The sequence below is a fragment of the Ahaetulla prasina genome, chromosome 6, assembly GCF_028640845.1.
Source record: "Ahaetulla prasina isolate Xishuangbanna chromosome 6, ASM2864084v1, whole genome shotgun sequence".
NCBI lineage: Eukaryota > Metazoa > Chordata > Lepidosauria > Squamata > Colubridae > Ahaetulla > Ahaetulla prasina.
Genome location: NC_080544.1, coordinates 61,519,785 through 61,545,995, shown reverse-complemented (window position 1 = coordinate 61,545,995; position 26,211 = coordinate 61,519,785). Strand labels below are relative to the sequence as shown.

Sequence of the window (26,211 nt, the reverse complement as noted above, 5' to 3'; positions counted from 1 at the left end):
AGCTGGCAAATTTAAGAAAAGAAATCTACATGGATTCAAAAAGATATATGTAAAATGCTAGACTGGGTGGTAAATGCTGTGTTCCCAAAACACTTTTAATCAGGTTAATGAAAGACATAAGTTTATTCATACAAAATGCTGGGGTTTGCCTTTTTGTGGCTTTGAATGTTGTGCAATGCTCTGGATTATTTTATGTTTCAGTGTAGATAGTCCTTGATTTACAACAGTTTGTTTGGTGACTGTTCGAAGTTACAACAGCACTGAAAAAGGTGACATGATCACTTTCCATACCTATAGCTGTTGCAGCATGCCCGTAGTCATGTGATCAAAATTCAGATCTTGGCAACTGACTCATATTTATGATGGTTACGGTGTTCTGGGTTATGTAATAAACTTTTATGACCCAACAAGAAAAGTCAGTGGGGAAACTAAATTCACTTAACCATACTACCAACAACTGCAGTGACTCACTTAACAACTGTGGCAATAAAGATAATAAAATGGGGCAAAATTCACTTAACAACTGTCTCGCTTAGCAACAGAATTTTGGGCTCAAGTGTGGTCGTAAGTCGAGGTCTATCTGTATTGTATAAACCCAGAAAGTGGATCAGTTCAGGAGTGAAATTAAACATGTTCTGTGAACACAATCAATTGTTCCTTTTACACTGAGCAAAAAAAAGAAAGAAATGGGGAGAGCTATTTCTGTTAACAAAAACAATTTAAAAGTTCAGGAAAATTTATGTATAACAAGTTAGTCTTGTTTCACAGATGGCTGGTGAGCAAGTAATTGGTTTTCAAAACTTGTATTGGTCAGAACTTTTTTATTTAAAGCAGGGATCTCCGACTTTGGCAACTTTAAGACTTGTGGACTTCAACTCCCAGAGTTCCTCAGCCAGCAAAGCTGGGAGTTGAAGTCCACAAGTCTTAAAATTGCCAAGGGTGGAGACCCCTGATTTAAAGTGTGATTGTTTCATTTTATTTCCTTATCCCAGGGCAAATACTGTGACCTATCTGTTGATGGTTGCTCCGACAGACCCTGTGACAATGGTGGGACCTGCCTGTCTCAAGAAGGAGATGGAGCCAGCTTTAAGTGAGTGGCAGTTCAAGATTTCTGAAAGACTCTCTGACCTAAAATGGAAAAAAAAATCTTGGTTAGCTGCAATACATTATCTGCCAAGAACCCGGGCAGAAACCTATTACAAAATTGCCAGATGTCAAACTAAAATAAATCCAGCTCCATTTTCTCCCTTAAGCCAGAAACAGACCCTGAAAAGTATTGGGAAGTATTTATTCAATGTTAATCATATATACTTGCACTCCATGACTTAGGGGACAGGAGAGATTTTTGGTACATGGTCTGATTCTGCAGGCAATTTATTTCTATAACTATGGCTTGGGATTTGAGAGACAAGCCATTGGAATACATGTATCCCAATGGATTACCAACTGTTTCAGTCTTTTGGTACTCTGAACCTTGATGTGTACCCTCCCACTCTCCTCCTCAGAATACAGTGTGGGCGGCTTTCTGGGAAACATACCATAATTAGTAGCTTGAAATAAACTGCAGGCAGCAGAGAAAAAAATGGGGCCCTACCCGATCTGTACATCCAATTTGCTAAACTACTAAATGGCTTTTCATCATATCACCATATCAACATAGCATCTTTAAAAGCCAGCACATAATGTCCCTTGGGAATAACAAAGATTTTTCCCTACACATGCCGCTCGTTATTATCCCTTTGTAGAAAGATAGCAAGAAGGAACATGAATGTTTTGATCAAGGGCATCAGAGCTGACAACTCCCTGCCTTTGTTAGGCAAGGTCACCAGTTTTTTTGTTTTTTTGTTTTTGCTTCTTCCTCTAAAGTCCATGCAATAGAAATGCAAATGCCACCATATTATGCAACTCACAACATCTCACAACCTTCATCTACAACATTCTCTACTTTATGTGAATGTGTATCTGTTTGCAGGTGTGTCATATATAAATTAGTGTATTCTATGAATCTCCATTATTATACATGTGGTTCAAATAGAATTGCCTCAAGAAGTACCACATATAGTCCTCAAACACAGCTATGTAGGTTGCTTTGAAAACTTAAAAAATATTTAAAATAATAATCTACAACTTCCCCTGCATTGGAATAGATTTAAGGAAGTTAACTGAAAAATAACTCAGGATTAGGATTCTCACATTTGTGCTTTTCTCTAGTTCTTCCCAAAGGTCCTGCTTTTTCTTTTTGGTACTAACATCGAAGACCGCAGTAGGATGCCATTCCATCTGTCCCAGTACTTAAAGCAGCTTTAGCTCTTTCTCAGTTTAGGACCTTCTGGAATGGTCCAACTATTTCCTGCAGTTGGAAGCCAAAATGCTTAGTGTATAAGATGAATAACAAGATGGAACACTGAGCGTTATGGAGATCCTAAACCCAGTTTCAAAAAAGAAGTAGCATCCCTATTTTTCACCTTTCTTGAAATTTAGATAAGGATATAAATTCCACAAAAGCCTAAAAGAAAGTGCTTCAAAGTATCAAATAGCTCTTATTTTCCTTATTAATAGATGTGCTTGTGTGGATGGATTTGAAGGTCCAAGATGTAATCTGAAGATGAATAGTTGCAACAAGAGTTGCAAGAATGGGGGCACATGTGTTAATGGGTCCACTAACCACACATGCTTGTGCTTACCCATCTATACAGGTATGACTGCAGTTGTAAACTACTGCTTATAGTGGAGGTGGGAGGGGGGGGGTTGCTGGGCTTTCTGCTTTTATTTCTGAAGGGAGCAAAATTGTCATAGTGTCTAAAGTGACCTCATATGGTGTTGGGAATAGGGAGGTCCATGTCCAGACTACTAATATGGTTTTATTATCCATCCTTTCATACTAATATAATTTTATTATCCATCCCTTCTTATAAATTGTGTGGATTATGTTGGATAATTATAATGTAAAATGTATTTTTGGCAAATGTTTGTTTTTAACTTTTTATAAGTGCAGAAAACAGCTAGTGTAAAGATAAGCTGCTTCATTCACCTTATGATTAATTCTTCAGAATTGCTATAGACATTGGATATATTTTCTGTTGGCTACTAAATTTGCTAAATTTGCTAAATTCACTAAATCTTATTAAATTTGACATTTGGAACAGGAAGGGGAAGGAGTGAGTAGGCTTGCTGGCCTAATAGTCAAAATACTTATCTATAATGTGTAGCTCCTTGTCCTTCTGCATGACCTCAAGAAGTTGAATGGTTTCTGCATAATAGAAAAAAAACCCATCTGTTTATTTTAATGTCACAGAATTTACTTATTGTGCATAGCTATCCTGAACAAAATAGTGAAAAAAATGCAAGTCAACCACCCGAATTGGCCAACATAAAAAGGATCAGGGACATTTCAGCTTTTGAATGACTGAACGTTTCCATCTCATAGGTCCAAAAGGCGAACATTTTAGCAATACGTATTTTTGTTCACTATTGCTATAAAGCAAATAGGAATTCTTGAGGTCAAATACGGGCTTTCCTCCTTTCTATGTACTACTTCTTTGGGACAGAATGAGGCAAATTCAAGGAGAGACGCTATTTGATATGCTTCTACCTTATCTCTGTATTTTTCCCACAGGGACATATTGTGAACAGCTGATGGATGTATGTTCCCCTGAGTTCAGCCCCTGCCAGCATAATGCCATATGTAGAGTCTCCCTTGATGGACCCAAGTGAGTGACGGAAAGAGTGGAGTTTGGGGAGAAGAAAAAGTTTTAAAAACAAGTGGAGAACATGAATGTGTACCAAATAATGTATAGTGGAGTTAGGAAAAACACAGTTATATTCATTGCCTCAGCCATTTCTTGGTTGGTGTATTTTGCTGTTCTTTTGAGCACTAGCCAGACCACCTCAATGATTGGATTTCATTCCTATTCCTGCCTCCAGGTGTGAATGTATGCCTGGCTATGCGGGAGATAATTGCAGTGTGGACTACAATGACTGCTTAGACCACCAATGCCAGAACAATGCCAAATGTTTTGATGAACCAAATGGTTATTCCTGTCTTTGCACTGGTGGTTTCAGGTATGGATATTAGGTGGAGATATTGTGAGAATTCCCATAATTTCTACAAAAATACCAAGTGTTCTGCAAAGCTCAAGACCGAGGTTTGCCCTTTATTGGATGATTGACCCTTTTCCCGGTTGCCTGAAATATAGTCAGAAGAAAGAAATGTAACCAAAGGAGTAGTGTTTGCAAAAACATAAAGTAGTGACTAAACTTATTAGTAACTAGCTGTTTCCAGGGTGGCTTCACTACCATTGCAAGATGGAGATCCTCCAGCATCTTTCATGTGCTTTCAACAACAGGTTGATCACAATGCTACCTGTTTATTTGAAATCTTATCCAACTTGTTTCAAGTAGCAGTGTCCAAAAAGAGATGCCAGAGCATTCTCCTTCCACTATGGTTGGACCATATTTTTATTAACTCAGGAGATAGGACACAGCAAGTTGAACAACAAATCTGATTTCCTGGGATGCAAAATATATTATTATTTGAATTATGAGAAAATATTAATAGTATTTATACACCTGGGTGATGCCAATGATGGTTTAGGAGATGCTGAAAATGAGGGATCCATTTAGAACATTGGAATGATCAGGGATACATCCTGCTTCCAAAAATGTATCAATTTCAATAGCTGATTCTGGCAATAAACTTATGCCCTATTGTATGCTTGCTTCATTCTAGTGGTCAGCTCTGTGAGATCCCACCCCATGGCTCCTTTCAGTCCAGTCCCTGTGAGAGAGTGGAGTGCCAAAATGGTGCCAACTGTGTGGAATTAGGCAATCGTGCCTTATGCCAGTGCCTTCCTGGCTTTGGTGGGCTCAAATGCGAGAAGCTACTGAGTGTCAATTTTGTGGATAGGGACACATACCTACAATTCACGGACTTACAGAATTGGCCCACTGCCAATATTACTCTGCAGGTAAAAGAGATTTAAGTCTCTGCCCAGCCCTCCAAGAAGAAGCATTATCTACTTTCAGATACAATGTTGGTTTTCCTATCTGTTTTTTCCCCACTCTCTTGTTCTCTGTAGGTCTCCACAGCTGAAGATAATGGGATTCTATTGTATAACGGGGACACTGACCACATGGCAGTGGAACTTTATCAAGGCCATGTGCGTGTCAGCTATGATCCAGGCAGTTACCCTAGCTCAGCTCTTTATAGGTAGCTCTATCTTTGATTTCTCATTCAAACGAAGGGTAGTTTGATGGGATGTGAGCAAATTTGTCTGCATGACCCTACAATCTGCACACTGATTTTTGGGGGTGAAGGGGAGAGGCTAAGGTTTAGATTAGGGTCCAACAACGTATGTTGAGAGTTGATGTAGAAAGCAGAAAGTGATCTTTAAACAGAGTGTTGAATGAATGTTGAGTGGTCAAGATTGTAGATGTTAAGATGTCATGAAAACGATGTATACAAGAGCTTTTCTCATCCCATCTCTCTCTTTTCTCCTAGTGCAGAGACCATCAATGATGGACAGTTCCATACAGTGGAACTGGTAACATTTGAGCGGATGGTAAACCTATCTATCGATGGAGGTGATCCCATGACCATGGATAGCTTTGGCAAGGCCCACACTCTGAATTCTGAGGCTCCACTCTATGTGGGGGGTAGGACTGCAATCTCTGTTGGGGAACAGGGAAGCAATATCCTGCTGAAACCAGAGAGAGCATCAGTTCTTTCCAACACTTCCACACTTTTACAAGGAGGCTACCATATGGACTAGGAGGTTCTAATAATTCTTAGTTTGGACCATTTATACACTATCAATTGGGAGAAGGAGGAAGAGAAGGAATTCTTTCTTTCTCCTTTTCACAACAGAGGCCAATATGTAGAGTCAAGGAGACAAGAGGTCCACTGGCAGGTGGAACGAAATAGTGTAATTTTCTGGACTTAGTATTCTCTAAATTGGTATCTCTGGCTCTAACGTTTGTCTACAATATACTAGGCCAGCCTTCTCCAATTTGCTATGCTCCAAATAATTTATGAAGTTGATTAAATTGCAGTCCCAGCATGTTTAAAATGTATCAGTTTGGGAAAAGCGGAGGCTGAGACTTTCAAAGTTTATTTCCTTCCATCAGTCATGTTCTTACTCACCAGCACTCTGATCTTCTTTTTTTCTTCCCTGACTGATGTTGCTCCTATGGCCCTCTCTCACCAGGCATGCCAGTGGATGTGAATTCTGCTGCCTTCCGACTTTGGCAAATCTTGAATGGTTCCAGCTTCCATGGATGTATCCGCAATTTATACATCAACAATGAATTACAAGACTTTACTAAGACTCAGATGAAACCAGGAGTTGTTCCTGGTTGTGAACCTTGCCGCAAGCTCTATTGCATGCATGGCATTTGCCAACCCAACACTGCTCATGGACCCATTTGTTACTGTGAGTCAGGCTGGACTGGCCCCCATTGTGACCAGCCCATTACTAACCCTTGCCAGGGACACAAGTAAGTACAAATGTTAAAATTCTTTTCTGCTAGATCTAGAGAATACAATCTTTTTTCGGGGAAGAGCAATTGTGGAATTATGAGAATACTCACAGGACATCTGCCATAGGAACCTTGCCTATTCATAGCTGCTATGGCATATGTGGCCAGTGACAAAATATCCAGGAGACAAAAGAATCCTGGATATGCTCTGTCTTCCCAGTGGGGCCTTTAATAATGGACTTTGATATGTGAGAAAAGAAAATGTGCTTGTTTTAGCCATCGCATACCAGTTAAGCCAACAAAACCTGGAATATTTTGGTTCTGACTTTTAAAAGAATAGATGCTACAGGTAGCTCCATTATCTTGTGGTATTTTAACTTCTAATTTCATTTTGTTTTAATTAGAAGAATTTATAAAGAAAATCAGGTGGTCAGAAAATTTGTTTGGCACTAAGTGAAGGGGCATATTAGAGCCAGTTTGCTCTAGTGGTTAAAGCACCAGGTTAGAAAGCAGGAGTGCATGAGTTCTAGTCCCACCTTAGCCATGAAAGCCGGCTGGATGATCTTGGGCCAGTCACTTTGTCTCAGCCCAGCTCACCTCACAGGGCTGTTGCTGTGAGAGAAAAAAATAGGATGAAGATGTGTTTAATAGGTTTGTTGCCTTGAGTTATTTGTAAAAATAATAAAGGTGGGATACAAATAAATACTGTTCATTGCTTACCTTGGCTTGAAACCATCCATGCCAATCAGGTATCTCATTACAATGCTGTGAGCAAAAAAACATTTATTGAGAGAATTTTCATTGCTGAAAGATTTATGTCATACATGGTTCCCTAAGTTACTAATTGTCTCCGATTCAAGATAGTAGGGAAGAGGTGAAAAGCAATACTGGCTTAAGTGCAATTACATATATCTACCTAGCTTTATGTCTCACTTTATCTTCAGGTGTGAACATGGAATCTGTATGCCTCTTGATGCACTTTCCTATAGTTGCCAGTGCCAAGATGGTTACAAAGGAGCCTTGTGCAATCAGGAAGTTGAACTGCGTAACCCATGCAAGAGCTTGGAGTGTGTTCATGGTCAGTGCCAGATCTCAGATGCAGGAGAGGCCTATTGTGAATGCAACTCAGGATTTGATGGGGATTTCTGTGATCAAGGTTAGAAACATTTCTGTTTCCATATGTGTTGACCATTAATAACTAATGACACTAAGGGAATTTCCCTTCTTTGCAAAAGGTTAGGTTCATATTTTTGCTGGCAAGTCATATTAAGTGAATGATAGAAACCTAATTCAGGAATCAACTTCTTCCTGGGAGTGAACATTCTAGCAAGTAAAATATTGCTTCTCTGAGACTATAGGAAAGCTTCTTGGCACATCAGCTGCAGTATAGGAGGTCCCTGTAAGCAGCTTCTTCCAACTATGGTGGTTATAAGTGACTTGAATAATGAAGGAACATGAGCAATGCAGCCACAATTCCCAGTGTTTAAAATCTAGAATGATTCTTTACTGTCAACAAAATTATATCTTCTATTTCCATTGGAGAAAGCAGAGGCATTTTCACACACCAGCACTTTTTACAAGTAAGCAGTGCTTTTCTCAGTCTGTCTCTCAACTATCAGAAGGCTCAACAAAAACAAGTATGACAATAGATAGCAGAACATTATTTTAGATGCCCTTCGCTAGAATTCCCCCATTTCATGATGATAATGATTATGACAATAAAAATGTCTATTTTATGATAACATTCTTAAAGTCATCCTTTTGTCTGACCTTTCTGTTTTCCCCAGAATCAGAGTGTCGGGGAGAGGCTGTGCGAGATTTCCATCAAGTCCAGCGAGGTTATGCCATTTGCCAGACAACACGCCCAGTCTCCTGGATGGATTGCCAGGGATCATGCCCAGGACTAAGCTGCTGTGGAGGACTGCGTCTTAAGCGCAAGAAATATACCTTTGAGTGCAGCGATGGCTCATCCTTTGTGGAGGAAGTGGAAAAACCTAGCAAATGTGGCTGTTCCCATTGCATGTAGTCTCTGGTGAAGGGCAGGCCATAGCCAGAGACCTAGGGGTGAGACCTGCCCTAGCAGAAGCTTTGGGAACAGTCAGGAATCTGAGCAGTTCCTTTATTATGGTCATGGTGGTTATTCAGGACAGAAGAGACAAAGGTGTAGATAAAAGTGGTTTGTTTGTTGTTGTTTTTGCTGGCAAATCCAGCTGAACAAATGTATTTATATCCAGCACGGATTCTACCTGGGGCCACTGATTGGGCACACCATGGATTCTTACTGAAGATCTCTACAATTGTTTTTGCTGCCCATTGTAATGTCCTAAGAACCATGCCCATGGGTCATGCCTGGCCTCAGGAACCAGTCATTTTGTATCTTTTGTACCTTAACTGGAATCTCCTAGCTGCACCATGCCTTTTTTTCTTCTGTTGGCCAATTCTACTTTTTCTCTTATCGAGTAGCTTCTCTTATTCTCATTCTTAGTACCTGCTCATGGTAACTTCACCTTCTGTTTATGGGGCTAAATTGCAAGCAGTACAGTGACCAGGAGCAAAGGGAACATTGTTACAAGACTAGAAAAGAAAAAAATACTTAAGAAATTGAGGAAGGAATTGTTGCTGCCTACAGCTTAATGGTTATAAGACACTGAGGAATAAAAACAGCTTAGACATGCAATTGCATTGTAGTCATTACTTGAAAGCTGCCTTCATTTATTAATAATTTAAAAAAACAGAATGGCTGAACTGATAAGGGCCCCCGATATCTATGCAACCCTAAAACACCCATATCAGAACCATTGGCATTACTATTGCTGTACTGTTGCAATTTGATGCTAACTTATTCAGAAGTAAAACTTACTCAATTCCATGGAATTTAATTTCTAAATAAGATTGTGATTACATGAAGGCTAAAGAACCTGGGCTACAAACTGCAGGTCTGCTGACAGGAAAGAAAAGGACATCCAATTCTTGTTGCAACTGCCACAATCATTTCTTTGATCCTTTACTCTTATCAGTCTTCTATACCATAAAATCATTTTTACTACATATCACTTGATTATTGTAACAAATAAGTTTGCATTGATCGAAGATGTCAGCTCTACCGTTCATTGCTACCACCTATAGAATAACCTTGTTCACACCAATCATTATTCATGGAAGAAAGATGAACAGCATGTATCTCTTGCATTCAGCTTATTGTATTATTTTTCAGCCCTGCAATAGGATGCAGCAGGCCTTCCCATAAAATAGAACACTTGTCTTTCTGTAAATGAGAGAGGAATGAGATTGGGACTTCGCTGCATCCACTGGGAATAAGATGGAGCAAGGCATTTAAAATAAAATAAGATCCCTGCTTGAGAGAAGGCTTTTGTGGAGTACTTTAACTGCAGGAACAATTTGCTCAAGGTTTCTTATCAGTAAATGAATTCTGTTTGTACTTCTTACAATTAGTTGACATGTACAAGTAATACTAGTAACTTTAAGTTACAAAAACAAAGCAGATTTTCTGTATTACTGAAGACCCAAATTTTATAAAAATTGGCCATCTCTCTCTCTCTCTCATGCACATACACAGACACAAATTAAACACTTGCAGTTTATTTGCATAATTTATTTTGCTGCTGGTTGGGAAAAGCAAGGATGTCTATTAGACATCAGGGCTGCTAGTTCCAAATTATATTGTGATTATTTTCTGTCATGTTGTAACTAACTTCAGGGGGTTCTAAAGCCAAAAGCTTTCCAAGTTGATTTGTTTCTTGGCACACCGGTTTGCAAAATGACATTCTTTCTCATTGAACTTTTCTCCATTCATATGGTTGATGCATCTAGGGATGTAGTTTGCCATTGCTTCTATTCTCAGGATGCCAGAACCAAGAGAGTTGCTGCAACCTTGCCGATGGTTACCTGGTCATAAGGCAGATGGCTTGGACTTTTAAAGTAGTCCCTACTCATCCTATCACAGGGCCAATTTTCTGTTGCATTAGCATTTTGTACAACTGTGTTCACCCCCAATTCACCATATCGTCCTGACCCTGCCATTCATGATTGGTGACTCCTTTTTTTATTATACTATATTCCATTTATATTGTAGTTAACCAGTATATCTGCAGGCTATCACACTATTTGCCCTTGTGGGTGCATCCTTGTCTTTCCATGTATGGATCCTACTAATAGAAATTATTTATCCTTTTCCAGCTTTTAAAACCTCATCGGATAGTAGACATAAAAAATAACCCTGCTGGATTGAGAAAAGGCCCCCTTTAATGCAGCATTTTGTTTCTCATGGAGGCTACTCAAATGCAACTGGATGCTTGGAAGTAGGAAATGGAGGTACTGGATGCACCTTTCTGGCCATTGTTCCCCTGCAACGTATATCTAAAGGCCTGCTCCCTGTGCCCTGGAAGTAACCTTGGGACCTGACACTAATTCCCGATACCTTTATAGCACAGTGATGTTACGTTCTTTTAAGTCACCTTGAGGGCTTATTCAAATATTAAATAAGCTCATGGTAGGTATTATCTGGCAGCAGCCTTGCAAGAATGCAGTTATTAAGCAATCACAGTCTGATGCAAGCTTTGAGGCCTTAAACTCTACCAATGTTCTTGTTTCCAAGACAACCTCAGCCAGGTGTCTGTTTGAAACTTATGACTTTTTTTTTTTTTACAAAAGGTTCCGCTAGAAAGGTAACTCTGGCACTAGCTTGAGAGCATGTGACACGTGCGATCTCAAGGTAACCGTTTCTAAAACATCAGATTTTATTGTACAGCAGTTTCAGTAAGATAGTCCCGAGGGTGAAATAGATTACTATAAGTGTAGGCATGGTGTCCATTAAACTGGCAGTAATAAAGAAAAAGCAATAATAAAGCCATCTTCTACTTCCTGTGGGGATATGCAGGAAGCTAGGGAGTGATTACTTAGTGAGTTCTTGCAGAAGCTCCTTTTCAAGGTACATAGAATTATCTCTGTGTATGAGCTTGTGCCTATATTCTCTGGCTTACTTTGGGACTTGTGCTATTGCTTGCTACGTGGGTAAGTGGAATAAAGCTGAGGTCTATTCTGCTATGGCTGTTGAGACTTGCTGAAATGTAAATGATAACCAATTTCAGATTTGAATACATGATTTACAGAGGCATTTTAATCACTACCATGCTTCCTAATATTTTTCATTTTTATTCTAGAAACCCTGCAAAAAGTTAACTGTATTCTTTTTCTTACTGAGAAAGTGAAACTTTTGAACTTTTAGGATGACACAAAATATATATCTAGGGCTCTTGACTTTTTTAATGACTTCCTATTTCTAATGGTAACCATTAGAATCTACAGAATATCATATGTCTGAATTTGTACTCCGTGTCTGCCAATGCAATACATACCGTAAGACATATGTTTGAATAAACAAAGTGACATTTGATCATGCTTACATGCTTAAATTTAGCTGATTATGACCAATTCACCCTCCATCCTGTATATATACTTAGAAATATGGGCTTCAACTCTCATAATTTTCATCTAATACATCCTTTGATCATAATATGAGTCAAAGTCTGGAATGGATTTATTTGAGATCAACAAAAATAATGTGATTCTTTGTCTTCTTCCCTTTCTGAGGATCCCCATGTCATTTGGTACTTATAAGACCGTCAAAGCACAATTCCTTAATTCAGATTTAGTACTGACTTTTTAAACTGGTAAAGCAATGGTGTCTCACTAACCTCTGCATTTGAAAATTGTACTAAGCTTTGTATGAACATTATTGAAAACGATACTTTTGGTGTCCCAACAGTCTAATCAATGCCACACCTAAATGATCATGTGAACAGCCTTGCTTATGTAAACTAACATACTCCTTTATAGGAGTATAACTTCTTTAGAGCAGCAATCTTGTTATAGATTTTGAAAAAGTAGTGTTTTTTCACATGGGAAGATAACATTAATTCAATCAGACATGCAACCAACCATCTCTGTCTGTAACAAAATAGGTGTCATCTTCCAACTCCTATAATGGTTGTCCAAGTACAATATGCTGTGTTCAGTTTTCTAAGAAAAATATCAAAATGGTGAGTGTTCCTCATTATATGATGGAGGAGTACTTTTTTGTCACTCAATCCCTGCTGCTTTTTAATAGGAAACAAAGAGAAATAGATTTGGTGGATTCCACACATTTGCTTCAATATAAGAATCTCTCTTTTCTACCCAAAACAGGAAACAATAGACTGAAAATTCCAGTCAATAAAATCAAATTTATTATTCCTCTGCCTTCTAGTTATATAGCCTGTATCATATGTGTGTAGGCATGCATGTACACATACCAAGTTGGTGTAGCAGTTAAGGTACCAGGCTGGAAGTCACCTGTACCAATCTTTGTCCACCCTTGGAAGACGACAGTGGCAAACCACTTCTAAAGATGTAGCCAAAAAACAATGTGTGGACTTATCCGAGTAGTTTCACAAGTCAAGAATGACTTGAAGCCACTATATACACACGTGTATCATTGCAGCACTTTTCACAAATCATCTTTGCAACAGGTTTTCATACATCCTGCTTTTGTTCTTTGATGTATACAATGCATCCATGCAAGTGTGTCTGGCATTTATGCATGCAATAGATTTGCTCCTTTAAAAAAACGTATTTTAATATAGTTTAGACAACATTTATTTTTCTACTTGGTTTTGGTCTTATAAGCTGAAAAGATCTTGGAAAACCGTCACAAATTTATTTGGGGAAAGAACTACTTCTACATTTTTCTTACAAAAGAAAAAATGGAAAAATAATGTGCCCTTTTTGAAACTTGAAAATAGAAAAAATATTTGCATCATTTGGACATAAATTGCAAAAATTAGTATACTGGATATTCAATATTGGAGGATTTTATTACATTCTGCTCTTGTTTTAGATCAATGTGAAACACCAAAATGAGAATTGTAAGAGCGCCCATTTCTGGCTTAGTATTTCTATTACCACTTAGCCTTCTGACTTAACTATTGCCATAACTCTGAAGGGAGAGGGATAGGTGGTTTACTCAGGAGCAGTAAGCTGTAAGGAGTTAGCAATTCTCTCTTAACTCTTGTCTAATGTTTGGCATGGAGATAGGAGCAATGACATATAAGACACCTCATGTAGGCAGCAGTGCCAAGGCAGGGGGGGAAATATCATCTACATACAGGTAGTCCTCGACTTACAGCAATTCATTTAATGATTGTTCAAAGTTACAACAGTACTGAAAAAGTAGCTTATGACCCTTTTTCACACTTGTAAGTGTTGCAGCATCCCTGTGGTCATGTGATCAAAATTCAGATGCTTGGCAACTGACTAATGTTTATGGTGGTTGCAGTGTCCTGCAGGGGTCATGTGATCACTTTTTGTGACCACCTGACAAGCAGAGTCAACGGAGAAGCCAGGTTCACTAATAACTATGTTACTAACTTAATAATGGCAATGATTTCACTGAACAATGTGGCAAGAAAGGTCATAAAATGGGGGAAAGGTCACTTAACAACCGTCTTACTTAGCAACAGAAATTTTGGGCTCAATTGTGGTCGTAAGTTGAGGACTACCTGTAGTTACACATTCTAGAATTAACCTAATGAAGTGGTGGATCAAATAGGAAGGAATACTTAAGTAAAAAAAAAGCAGAAGAAAAAAAGTTGACATTGAAACAGGTCTTGAATAAGCATGCTTTGGGTCAGTTTTCTTTGATCTGGTATAGTCAAAATATTTTGACTATAACTTCCAGAATGTCCAGGCAGCAGAGTCAAAAGCTCTGCTTATGTTCAGCTTTCCTCAGGATTTTGATAGCTATTTCTTCATTATTTACAATTGTCTCTATAATCTCTACCAATAAAATGAAGCCAGGTGAGAGACAGGCTGCTTTAGTTTCATATATTAAATTGGGGATTATAATTAACAAAGAAAATATTATTAAGCACTTCTGATTTTTCAAAGATTCAATATCTGGTGTATTCACTGTAACTGGTATGTCAAAATAGCTACTGAAATTGATAATCAGCTTGATCTTCCATCGATTGGCTGAAAAAAACTTGTGAAACACTAATGAATTGTGGACCATGGCTTAAAAATCTTTATATTAAACTTCATCACACCACACCAGTGCTGATATTTTAAAAATTTTAATAAGCTGCAATAAAATAAGAACCCACGGAGTACATAGAGTCCGTCACAATGCATAAAAGAAAGAAAGCAGCACAGAAAAAAGATAAAAGAATTAAATCACTTTCCATTGGTTAGTCAAGGAAATAACAGACACACACAAGTATGAAGCTGTCACAACTGATACAATTTCAACGGTAAAATAGCCCTAGCTGTTATAGGTTTATGAATTACTGGAAAGCAACTGAGAGTATTACCTTTTATATACATTTAAAATGTTCTTCAGATGAGGTATATAACCATTATCTAATGACACATTTTAACCAACAATACACAACAGACACATTCTTCTCCTAACATCACAGCATTTTCCAGTGCCCTGAAGAGAAGGATATACAATCAAACCCTTCCAAAAATGCTACTTATCATATGTAGGGTTTGGTGATAATATCAGGCTGGTCAAACATGGGGAGGAGAAATCCCCATACATGATTCTTGAGATGGGATAGAAAGGACTGCTTTGGATAAAGAAATAAAAACCTTTGTGAGAGAAAGGAATATAAATTAATGCATAGAATATAAAATTGCCAAATGCATTTGTTCGCTTGTTGAATGCAAGACATTGAGGGCTCATTGAACTTTCCCCCCCAAGTTTTCAGGTATGCTATTGGAAAATAAAATGATTGCAGAAGGTTAGAAGCCTGCTCCCTATGCTAAACTTCCTGTAGCAACTTTGTAAGAGAAGTGAAGACATTCACAACAAATACAGGCAGGAGTTAAATTTCTGGATAGCAGAAAGTGGATGCAAGAATTAGCAAAAAGGAGCTACATGTAGGATTATGCCTTAAGACAGGAAACTAATAGATTTCCAGAAAGAAGAACGGAGCAAGCATTTTCAACAGCCCAAAGCACATGAAAATCACACACTTAGGAATATCCACACAATCCCATCAAAATAATTATCAAATAAAGGAGAATGATATCCTAAATACAATAGTGTGACCTAAGGAGTGTTAAGAGAGAGGAACTAGAGAAGATAAAAGTATGATCCAAGAAATAAAATAAAAGGAACTTCTAGAGAGCCCAGAAAAATGGTGCCTAGCTCAATGCAGCAGCTGAAGATTTGGAGTGAGAATAAGAATTGACAAGAATCAGCTGCAAATGATAGAAAGCACCCAACATTCCTCATATGTGCCACTGCCACCCTGCCGCCCCCCACCCCAGCTTCTAGTAAAATCTCCTTTTATTCACTATCCCTGAGTCCATATCCCCAATCAATACATTTATTCTGGATTGCCAGTTATTCCGTGATGATGCCCAAACATGGAGTAAGACTGAAACAAAAGATGTTTCTTTCTTTAGGTGGCAAGACCACTGAAGAGAAGCAGGCTTTACTGAGACATGCATACACAGGCATACGGCTGCCCATATGCCACTTTTTCACAAAAAACTTTATTACTAGAATTCTTATTGCTTTCAAGTGCTGTGCCTAAAAGTGCACGTGACCAAGCAGTTTTCAAAGAACTGTGCTCAGCAGTTGAATTTTCAAGTCACTTCCACAGAAGCAAAAAAAAAAGAGAGAAAAAAACCCCTTACTATATCATGCTTTGAATCCATTTGATGTAACTTTTACAGAGATGGTCAGTCTGTGTCTGTGCTATTCTCACTTCAGCCTGAAGGTTTTAAGAATTTTAATTCCTGTCTACTATAACATAGCACTTGTTCTAATGCAGAATGTAGTCTATAATGGTTTTATAATGCTTAATATCAAGATTTCTGTATTAAAGGTGTTGATTTCAACATAAAAGAATATTTAATGATGAGTGTGAAATATTTAGCCCATGCACAGGCTTACATCTCAGTAAGATCTAGGATTTTGATTTTGCAGCATAAATTCCAGACCAGATGACAGTTCTTCTGTTTAATGCTATTTGCCTTTAATGCTATTTGCCTATAGGAAACATGCCTTTATTATTATTTTTTTTAAAAAATACCACCACCTATAATATTGCAAACCAACAGAACTCCTGAGACTTGTCAGCACAAAATACAGGAAATAAATATTTAAAACTATTTGTATTTACATTATTATTCTTCCATTTTGTAACTACCTAGGGAGAAAAGGCAGAATTTATCCTGCACCTAGGAAAGCATTTTAATCTTTAGCCAGATGCTGTGCAAACACAGCATCATGTCCATGTGTCTGTACTACACACACATATACATATACATATATGTATATATTCACATTGCATTTGAATGTAATGCATACACACACACACACTTAGAAATTTTTGATAGCAATGTAAAGAATTATTTATGCAAATGATTACATACATGTTAGAAAAATCATTCAGACTGCATCCATTTTTAATTATTTAGGAAGCCTGCTCAAAAAACAAGCTTGTAAAGAAGAGAAGAGTTTACTCTCAATGCAAATGTGAAACTCCTGAGATTATCCTAAAATAAGAATTCTGCAGCCCCTTGGATAAATGCAAGAAACAACCCTTTTGTTCACCTATTCAGTTCTTCCCAAAGACTGAGATAGGCAAATAATTTAATTTTATTAAAAGGAACTGTTGCAGGATGTAAGCGGTTCCAAATATAGGTAGTTTTAACTTACGAGTGGTCACTCAACAACTGTTTGAAGTTATGACTGATTAAAAAAAAACTTACTTCTATCCTAATAGTTACAACTGATGCAACACCTCTTCCAGTCATATGATCACATTTCAGGCACTTTGCATGTGGCTTGCATTTATAACCAGTTGCCCTGTCCCATGTTCACATGATCATGTTTTGCAACTCTTTTGCCATCTTCAGGCAAAAAATATTCATCAGACAAAATGAGTTCACACTTATGACTATGTGGTTTGCTGAATAGCCACGTAACAACCATGGTGACTCAATGATCTGGTAAAAATGGTTGTAAAATCAATTCTCAATTGCTCAAGTGCCTCAATTTATGACTACAATGGCTTACAGCCAAAGATCCAGCCCACTGTGGTTATAAGTCAAGGACTACCTGTACAACTATCTTTTGCAATTGATTGTTGGTAATTTTATGAATGTCAATGGTCCTCAAATGGCTCTCTGGATGTTTTGGAATTGCACCCAAGGAGCTTACTACTATTAGTACTATTGATGTTTTCTTTTGCTAGAATTGTGCTACTTTTTTTTGCAGGTTTTTATATTTTATGATTTTCTCCAGTTCATCATCATCATCATTATTTCAAAGTAAAAGCATATACATGTTGAGAATATGTGTTTGACAGGATGAAAAAAACCATTAACAAAGAAAAGTGAGTGCTCCAATTGTTATAGAGGTTACTGTTATACACAGAGGTGTGAAGGTGCAATTCTTCACTTTATAAACCACATGAGTTTAAGCTGTTCCATATAGCCATTGCTAGAAAGTACTAAATGCAACAGCATGCCCAACCGCAAAGCATCAAGAGTTTGGCTAAGAGTAGGATTACTAAGAGAGAATGGAAGCATGCCAGTTGGAAGAATTATGGACAGACAAAGAAAAAGACCACAGTAAGAGGGATAAGATACAAATATGATAAAAGTCAAACAACAGGACAGGTTTGGAGGATTTTTCCTATGGTAATCAGAACATGAAACTACACCTTACATACCTAATATCTATTAGAGGGGGGAAAGGTAAAATGTTCACAATAGAATGCAAGGCACATAATTAAGTCCTGTAGTTTCTAAAAGAAAAGCCTGACCCAGCTATAGTACAAGCCAAGTTTCAAAGTTCATTTTAATGAAGAGACTCGAGTATCAAAAAAGCAGTGTCTTGAAGGACATCTCAAGGAACTCTTTAAAAATGGTATTTGAATATTAGAGGCTCAAGATCTCTGCCAGGTATGAACTGAGTGTCACAAGGACTGAAGCACAGAGCACTGTCTTCCAATTAGATAATATTTTGCTTTCTTTTATCTCAAGACTTGTTAGCTCTCTATACCAAATTGCATATTTTTTTAAAAAAACTACCTAAACTGTTTTGAACTACTTGGTTAATCTCTTGCTTCCTAATATTTTGATTGTATACATAGAAAAGGCATGTCCAGCTGGCAGCCAAGAGTGCTGAAGTGTAGGATGGTGTGGTCTTCTCCAAAAAATAGTAAGAAGCTGAACTAAAACTATCAGCAACTCTGGGCCTGGCAACCAATTGATTTCTCAGTTATGCAACTTTGTATGGGCAGCAGATTAGAGCAAAACAGGGCGGATTTGAAGCTGAAGCATGTTACATAATGCTTACACAAGGAACATTTAGACTCTAGACCACACAAGAAATTGGACAGCACAAGTTGTAGAAAGATTTTATTAGCAGAGATCTAAATCAGAATCACTTAGCTTAAAGTGATGTACCACAAGAAGCCCCAACTACCCAGCAGTTTGTTAGGAAGCAGCCCTGGGCAGAGGGAGCAGGAAGTTGTATGCATATCTGAATGTAATCATGTAAAGTTGAGGAAAAAAAGATTTTTGCAACCCCTTGCCATCACCACACACATGCATGTGCTCACACATTTCCTTAAATATTTTTAATACTCCTGGTGGAATGTCTAGCACATTTGATATTTACAATTAAAATAGCAACCAGACAAATTCGTATGAATCTTTACAGAAAACATTAAGCCTAACCTGATGCTTACAACAATTAATTTATACATCGTGATTTAAATGAAAAGAGAAGTTAAAAATCAAATGATTTAAAAATATTATATAAAAACGGGTCCACCCTGATATGTCTTGTAGCTTTAGGGCACCCTCTCAAGTCACAGACTTGAGTAAGCGGGCGAACAACAGGGCTTTCCTTTTTCAGAAGCCAAATTCCAATTTCCTTGATCAATGAGAAACTTTACAATAGGTATGGTAATTATCAGTTTTCTGCCTGCAGTAATGAGCTTTGGTATAAGAATAGAAATGCTAATGTACTCTCTATCCTTTAAAAAAATCAATTTCCTCACACCTTCATTCTCCCCAAAGTTTATCTTATATTCAATAACCCCCTCACTGCCTGGAAAAACTGGTTCAGGCTAGTTAATACAATAATGCATAAAGATGTTTGAGTTTGTTGATCTCATCTGGTATCCATGGCAAGCTATTCTGAAAGGTCAAACTATCTGAAGGCCTTCACAGGAAGCTCTCAGGAGTCAAACATGGCAAACATGAGGAGGTCTGCACAAGTTTCTAAGCAATTATCTAGGCCTTTGTTGTGGCTTAGCGAGAGCTACAAAAATAAAATAAAAAGCTGGTCCTTACCTTTCTTCTCCAGCCTTAGAGCAAAAGGAGTCACTGTTACTACCCCCCCCCTCCAAATGAGCAGCACAAGACAGGATGTTTTCTTTTGAGAAAATTTTGCTTTCTTTCTTATTTGATCCAAAACAAATGTCTGAACTGGAAAAGTGACTATTGCATTTTAAGTACATTGTATTCTTATAGGAATGATTTCTTTAAAGAAAGATAACACCTTTATCTTTATATAATACACAAATTAAACTTTGAAGGTGAAGCCAGGCAACTTGCATATAAAATTAATGAATAATCGGTGAGCCTACATCTTGGGGGGAGGCAGAAAGAAACTTACTTCATGTTAAGTTGCAACCCATACATTTGTGAAAGTACCAGAAAGTTCCAGCTGCTACTTTATTCACAACCAGCATTGTCATGTTTTTTACTTTTGAAAAAGCCTTCAGATATCTGAAGAAGTCTATAGAAAAGAAACTTGCAGCAACTTCATAGTAAAGAAATGTTAAAAATCTTCAGCAATGAAAGATCTCTGACAAGGAGCACCTTCCAATACTTTTTCTTTACAGATATTTTTCTCTGAGATTTAATTTTAGCATTACAATATGCCTATGAATTCAGGACTATCCCCCCCCCCAAAAAAAAAATCATTCCAGGAATTTTGGGGTAAATGCATTTCAGAACTACTCCAACAGAAATTGAGGCAGCATTTTAAAAAGTAGCCTTTAAGGTGTTTAAGGTTTACAGCAATGTTAAACGAGGCAAGCAATCTCCATTTAGGGTAACATTATCCATTCATCCAACAGGACCAGTGTCTTGGGTAGGCCAAGCGTGGCTGACTATCACTGAAAACATAAGATTTTTTTTTTACACAAAACCTGGCTAGCTTATAGCCAAACCCTAAAGCCCAAAGTTACATCACATAGGTAATTATTAATAACTTAATAATAAAATCCATCATTATAACCTGCTAGTAAAGAATATAATTAGAGGAGGAAACAACTTTGGGTTCTGGCTTCATAATGCCCTGCACAAATTAAACAGTGTCAGTATGCTACAATGCACAAAAGGAAGGAAACGCTCTGTATGATCCTTAGCAGATATGCCATCAACTCTGTGGGATGTGCATGACAGGTGGTTCTCTTTCCATTACAGTACAAGTGCATGTGCATTAACCCATAAACTGCTAGCTTCAAATCAAGCAGATTAATTTATTTGTTTCCTAACATGATAAATAAGGCACTGTACTTTGAACTGAAACCGCCATGCTTCCAGTTCAACTCCAGGAACTTTCAACTTTTCTTTCTCCGTGATATAGAAAAATGCTGTTCCTCTCCGGATGCAACACAAACCGAAGGCTCCTTAAAAAGCAAGAGGGAGGTGGCCTTTAGCCAGACCCAAGCACCCCTCCCTCCTTCCCTGTTCAGCAGTGGAACTACTGAAAGAAAGAGGAAGCGTTTCTATGACACACTTCCTACCCAAGACTTTGCTACTTTGCATCCAGACGCCTGCGCTTGCTGGGAGAAGATTCTTTCTTTGCCCTCAGCTTCCTCTTGCTCCGAGTTTTGTTCTCTTGGATTCGTTTCACTGATCTGGTGAGCGCTTTCTCACTACTTGCCTTTTTAAGAGACTGACTGGGGGGATCTCGCACCACTTTCTCCTTTAGAGCCTTCATAAGCCCTTGCTGCTTGGAAAGCAGGCTGGCCTTTTGACTGGTACTGGCTTTCCCTATGTGGGTGGGAGCCTTTTTTTTCCCAGGTCGTGAGTCAATAAGTTTCTTTGACTTCTCATTCTGAGAGGTGTGCTTATTATTTCTTCCTGCCGCTGTCTGCTTCCTAGTAGCTGGAGCTCCCACTTGCTTCACTTTACTGACTTTCTTGAGAGAGATTCTTTCCTTGCTTGAAGGACTCAACTGCCTCACCGCCAGTGTCCTGATATTCTCATTCGGAGTCTTTTTTTTGCTTTGCTGAAGACTGCCTTTAGCGGAGGTGTCCTCCTGTAACTTTCCTTTCCCTTTTCTCCCCTTTCCTCCTTTTTCAATCGGAGTAGATTTAGTAGGAAGTTGGATGGCTTTCACTTGCTGGGCCAACTTGGGGGACATCAAGGGTTTAATGCACATGCTCTTGTTGCTTGAACTGCTTTCGGCCAAGAGCTGCTTGGCCATACAGTCATGCCTCTCCTGTTTGACCGCTCTATGGAATCCATGAAGTTTGCCTCTCAAGTTGGAATATTTTCTCAGGATCCGTGAGCTTGTCTGCACCGGCATGCTAGGGGAAGGCTGGATGTTCTTGGGTCCAATACATTGTGCCAAGCTGCCTTCAGAGAGAGATGTCTGCTTTGGACCGACAATCTGCTCTGACTCAGTCTGGTCACCATTCTCTCGAAGTCTGGTCCACAGCTTTTGGATCTTTATAGTATTTTTTGCCGGGGTCATAGCAGCAAACTTCTTTAAGTGTTTCTTTAGACGCTCTGCTTGGAGAGAACTGGGGTAGACACCAGAAGAACAACCCTTTTGGAGTGGAAGCTTCATGAGAGGCATGTCTCCTGGGATACGTGTGTTCAGCTTCTTCACAATAACCAGAGATTTGGTTTCAGTTGTCTCCATAAACCATTTGCAGATATTGGATATATCAAAACCCTTCATGAAAAGCATCTGAACAGGGGACAGTTTCTGGACTTCAGTGGATCCTTTAAATTTTCGAGTCCTCTTCTTGCTTTTCCAAATCTCTTTCAACTTGTCAGATTTATTCTTGACCTTTGGAGCTGGCTGAGCCTCCTTCTCCAGCTGAATCCAGCCTTTCTGGATCTTCATATACTGGGTATTAAAGTTAGTGATAAGTTCTTGGTTGTCTTCCTCAGCACACCATTCCACAAATCTTGGCTTGTCAGAAAGTACTTTCATGCTGTTAAAATCAATAGAGTTTTCATTTCTTGCATTTGGTTCATCTGTGACAACAGGATCTGCTGATGTGGTCATGATGTCAGAGTTCACTTGTACAATTGCTTTTTCTGATGTATTTCTTGTGGCAGTGACCACATGACCTGTAGTAGGGGTGTGCCTCAAGTTATAGAACTGTAGGGCTGGTTTCTTGCATTTCATTGCCTTCTCTGGCTGTGCATGCTTGCTACCAGGACATATGAAGCTACTTGTCTCATGCTGGTTGGACAATTCTTCAATAATATTCATAGGGCCGTCAGAATTCTCTAAACTTTCTGGCTTTAAATCTATTTGCTTTTCGGTTTTATCAGATATCTCTGTTGGAACATGAACACTTCTTTTGTCAGAATTGGCTTCTAAGCAAATTTCAAGCATTGCTGCTGGCTTATCTTTGTTTTCTTCTCCATTCTCGCTTCTCTCTATTACAGATTCCTTTGCCATTACTTTCTTATAGGTCTGCCTTATTGTGATGTCATTTTCATCATCTGCCTGCTGTTCAGTAGATTTGCTACTATCATTTAGCAGTGTTTGATGGTGTCTGTCATTAGGCAAACACACAGATGTTGCCCCATCAAGATGTACCTCTCTCTTAAAACGTTTAGCACCAGGACTTTTAGAAAGCTTTATCTGTAGCTGAGGAAACTGAAGAGAATTGGAAGAGCAGGGTTGTTCAGAACTGTCTTCTGTAGGTGCCAGAGACTGCTGGCTTCGAAGACAGCGATCCGAAACAATGTGGGGTTTTTTCTCCCGCCTTCGTTTTTTGTCTATGTTTGTTTTGGAAGAAGTCTCTTTCTTGTCCTTGTCTGATGTTTTGGGATCTACTGGAGTTTCACTATTAACCTCCATTTCCTCATCAGACTTGATGGTCTCACTGATGTTTATTGTATCATTTACATTTTTCTCTCCCTTATCTTCACTGCCAGCCACAAGGGGCAGCACATTTTTACATTCAACAGAGAGTCTTTCTTTCAAATTCTGGGAATTTTCAATAGTGGTTTCGTGTGTGTTAGTACAATCCAAACTGAGAGGCAGCTTTGCTGCTTCTAAATTGGAAAGCAGCTGGGGGAGCTCCACATTCATTTTGATAGTTGCTACCACTGAAGATTCTTCAGAAAGAATCTCTGAAGGTTCTCGATCAATATGAGTAGGAAGTTCAGGCACTCGGCCAGTAGGATGATTTACAGGAGACATGCTCCTTGGGCTGGCAACAAGCTGCACAGGTGATACACTGTTGGAAATATAGGGAATCTCTGAAGGAAAGGTCATACAAGGGTCCAGAGCATCAAGAGCGGGTGGTATTACTGAGGGTTCTGCCAAGTCTATAGGGGAAAGTAGTGGGGGTTCTATAGACGGTGATACATCTATAACAGAAGCAGGCTCATCTAGTGGAGGCAACAAGTCCATGCTATTGGCTGATACTTCAGGCATCAGCAGATCCATGCTAACATGAGATTCTGGCTCTATCAAAATAGGAGGTTCTGGGATAGTTACATTTCCCGAGAACAGAGGAGCTGATTTATCATTAGCAGCTTCTGAGACAGGATGTACAACAGAGTTTGCTATACTGACACTATTTTCTTTAGATCTATTACAGTTATACGAATCGGAGCCAAAGCTATGTGCCTCCAGGATGTCAGTACTGTCTTGCAAGTCCCCTTTATCCTCTTGAGGGAAAGAGACAGTCATGGTCTGCAGTGAAGACACAAACAAGCTGTCTTTATCTGAATGAAAAACAGGGCAGGGAAATAGAGAAACAGGCATGGTAGCTTGTTCAGCAAGACTAGCTTCTTTCTGCTTTAGGACACTGACCTCAGAAGAGATACTTTCATAAGAGCATTGCTCAGTTCTTATTTCACTGAAGGAATCTTCTTGAGTAGGGGCCACTGTGGAAGATCTTTGATCATCATTGCTACCCACAGGTTCAGCTGCAGCCAAGTAGCTATCACTTGGAAGAGAAATGCCCTGGATAGGACTTGTTAGCGCTTCAGGCCTTGTAGCCAGGATGTTCCCATTCTCCTGTGAATGCGGAGTCTTGACCAAGGTGCGAATAGTAGGAAGCTCACAACATTCACCGTTGTAGTAATATCCACGAGTGCTCTTCCTTGCTGTCTTTCTTGCTGATACTGTCTTTTTGCTCTCATAGTGACACTCTGTAATTGGTTGGCTAATATAGACAACATCATATTGATTATCATAATCATTTATTCTTAGTCCTGAAGACTTCTTGCTTTTACGTGTACTTTTAGTAGAAGCTGAAATACTCTTGACCCGGGAGTGCCCATTGGTAGTTTTGTGGTGTACTGCTGGCATGGAATTAATAGGTAGCCAAATGTCTTTGGCATTCTCTACATGAGTCTTGTCACCAGGATGCATGTGGCAGACGCCCTTGCTTTTCCCTGAAGCCAGATAGTGATTCTCTACCTTTGATCTTGTTTCTTGGTCATTGATTTCAGTATCCTGGTGCATAAAGGCTTTGGAGCCGCACTGCAAGGCATTCTCTTTGTCTGCTCTCCGCGGAGAGCTAGTGGTGAAAGCCGTCTCTCGAGTTTCCTCTGGGAAAGCTTTGAAAGGGTTCTTCAAAGAACTCACCCTATTCTCTAAATTCTCTTCATTAATGTTTACGTTTGTTGCTTTCACAGCTACATAGCCTCCCAGTAAACCTCTACTTTGCACCTGATCTTTGTCATCTTCACCTTTTCTAGTCCCTGTCTCTTGCTCAATAGCAGAGGTCTGCCCTTCCAGATTTTTAATAGAGTGATGGGTATTGGAGGCAGTGAGGTACCCTTGAGTGGGACTATCTCTGGGACTTATAGAAGTTGTTCTAATAGTTGGAAGCTCAGGGAAATCTCTTCTGACGGAACTGCAATTTTCTCTTCTGTCTGTAGATTTCAGTTCTACAGCATGTTTCAGCGCATGGCATAGTATTCGCAAAGAACCACGGGCCTCTGATTGTTCCGCATCCAGCAATAGAGGGAGTTTTGACTCAGAGCAAGAAGTTCCATGCTCCTGGTTCTCAATATGATATTGGCTGCACCCTGAACTACAAGTAGGCACATCCAAGTTTTCAGGTCCAGATAACTGCTGGCCTTCATAGCCTGTTTGTACTTCAGTGCAGATGTCATTCAGGACACGGACGAAGTGTTTCTGGTGGTATTCACAGAGTCTGACCATAATTTTTTCCAATGGAGATTTCGGCTGGCCAAGAGAATCTATTGCTACTGCTTGTGCTGTCTCCTCACTAGAGAGAGAGAGAGAGAGAGAGGGAGAGAGAAAGAGGGAAATAGTCAGTACAGTACAAAATTTAGGAACAAAATTCACAGCAAAATTGTCACAATTCTCTTCATGACTGAATTATTTGGAAAGCCTATATCTTTCTATTCTACTGTAACTGAGCAAATAGATAACACAAAATCCTAAACAATATTAAC

At 38.9% G+C, this 26,211-nt stretch overlaps 2 protein-coding genes across 2 annotated transcripts in view; one reads left to right on the top strand and one right to left on the bottom strand.

The window, feature by feature from the left end:
• Nucleotides 1-11,915, top strand: part of SLIT1 (slit guidance ligand 1) — a 177,896-nt gene extending 165,981 nt beyond the window's left edge. The window contains exons 28-37 of the mRNA XM_058189305.1: nucleotides 993-1,090; nucleotides 2,560-2,696; nucleotides 3,617-3,710; nucleotides 3,925-4,062; nucleotides 4,730-4,967; nucleotides 5,079-5,209; nucleotides 5,501-5,655; nucleotides 6,207-6,495; nucleotides 7,422-7,633; nucleotides 8,265-11,915. Coding sequence (XP_058045288.1) covers nucleotides 993-1,090; nucleotides 2,560-2,696; nucleotides 3,617-3,710; nucleotides 3,925-4,062; nucleotides 4,730-4,967; nucleotides 5,079-5,209; nucleotides 5,501-5,655; nucleotides 6,207-6,495; nucleotides 7,422-7,633; nucleotides 8,265-8,503 — 1,731 coding nt within the window. The 3' untranslated portion in view covers nucleotides 8,504-11,915. The remainder of the gene's footprint in view (nucleotides 1-992; nucleotides 1,091-2,559; nucleotides 2,697-3,616; nucleotides 3,711-3,924; nucleotides 4,063-4,729; nucleotides 4,968-5,078; nucleotides 5,210-5,500; nucleotides 5,656-6,206; nucleotides 6,496-7,421; nucleotides 7,634-8,264) is intronic.
• A 2,675-nt stretch (nucleotides 11,916-14,590) lies between these two features.
• Nucleotides 14,591-26,211, bottom strand: part of LCOR (ligand dependent nuclear receptor corepressor) — a 62,903-nt gene continuing 51,282 nt past the window's right edge. Inside the window, exon 9 of the mRNA XM_058189121.1 lies at nucleotides 14,591-26,021. Coding sequence (XP_058045104.1) covers nucleotides 21,335-26,021 — 4,687 coding nt within the window. The 3' untranslated portion in view covers nucleotides 14,591-21,334. The remainder of the gene's footprint in view (nucleotides 26,022-26,211) is intronic.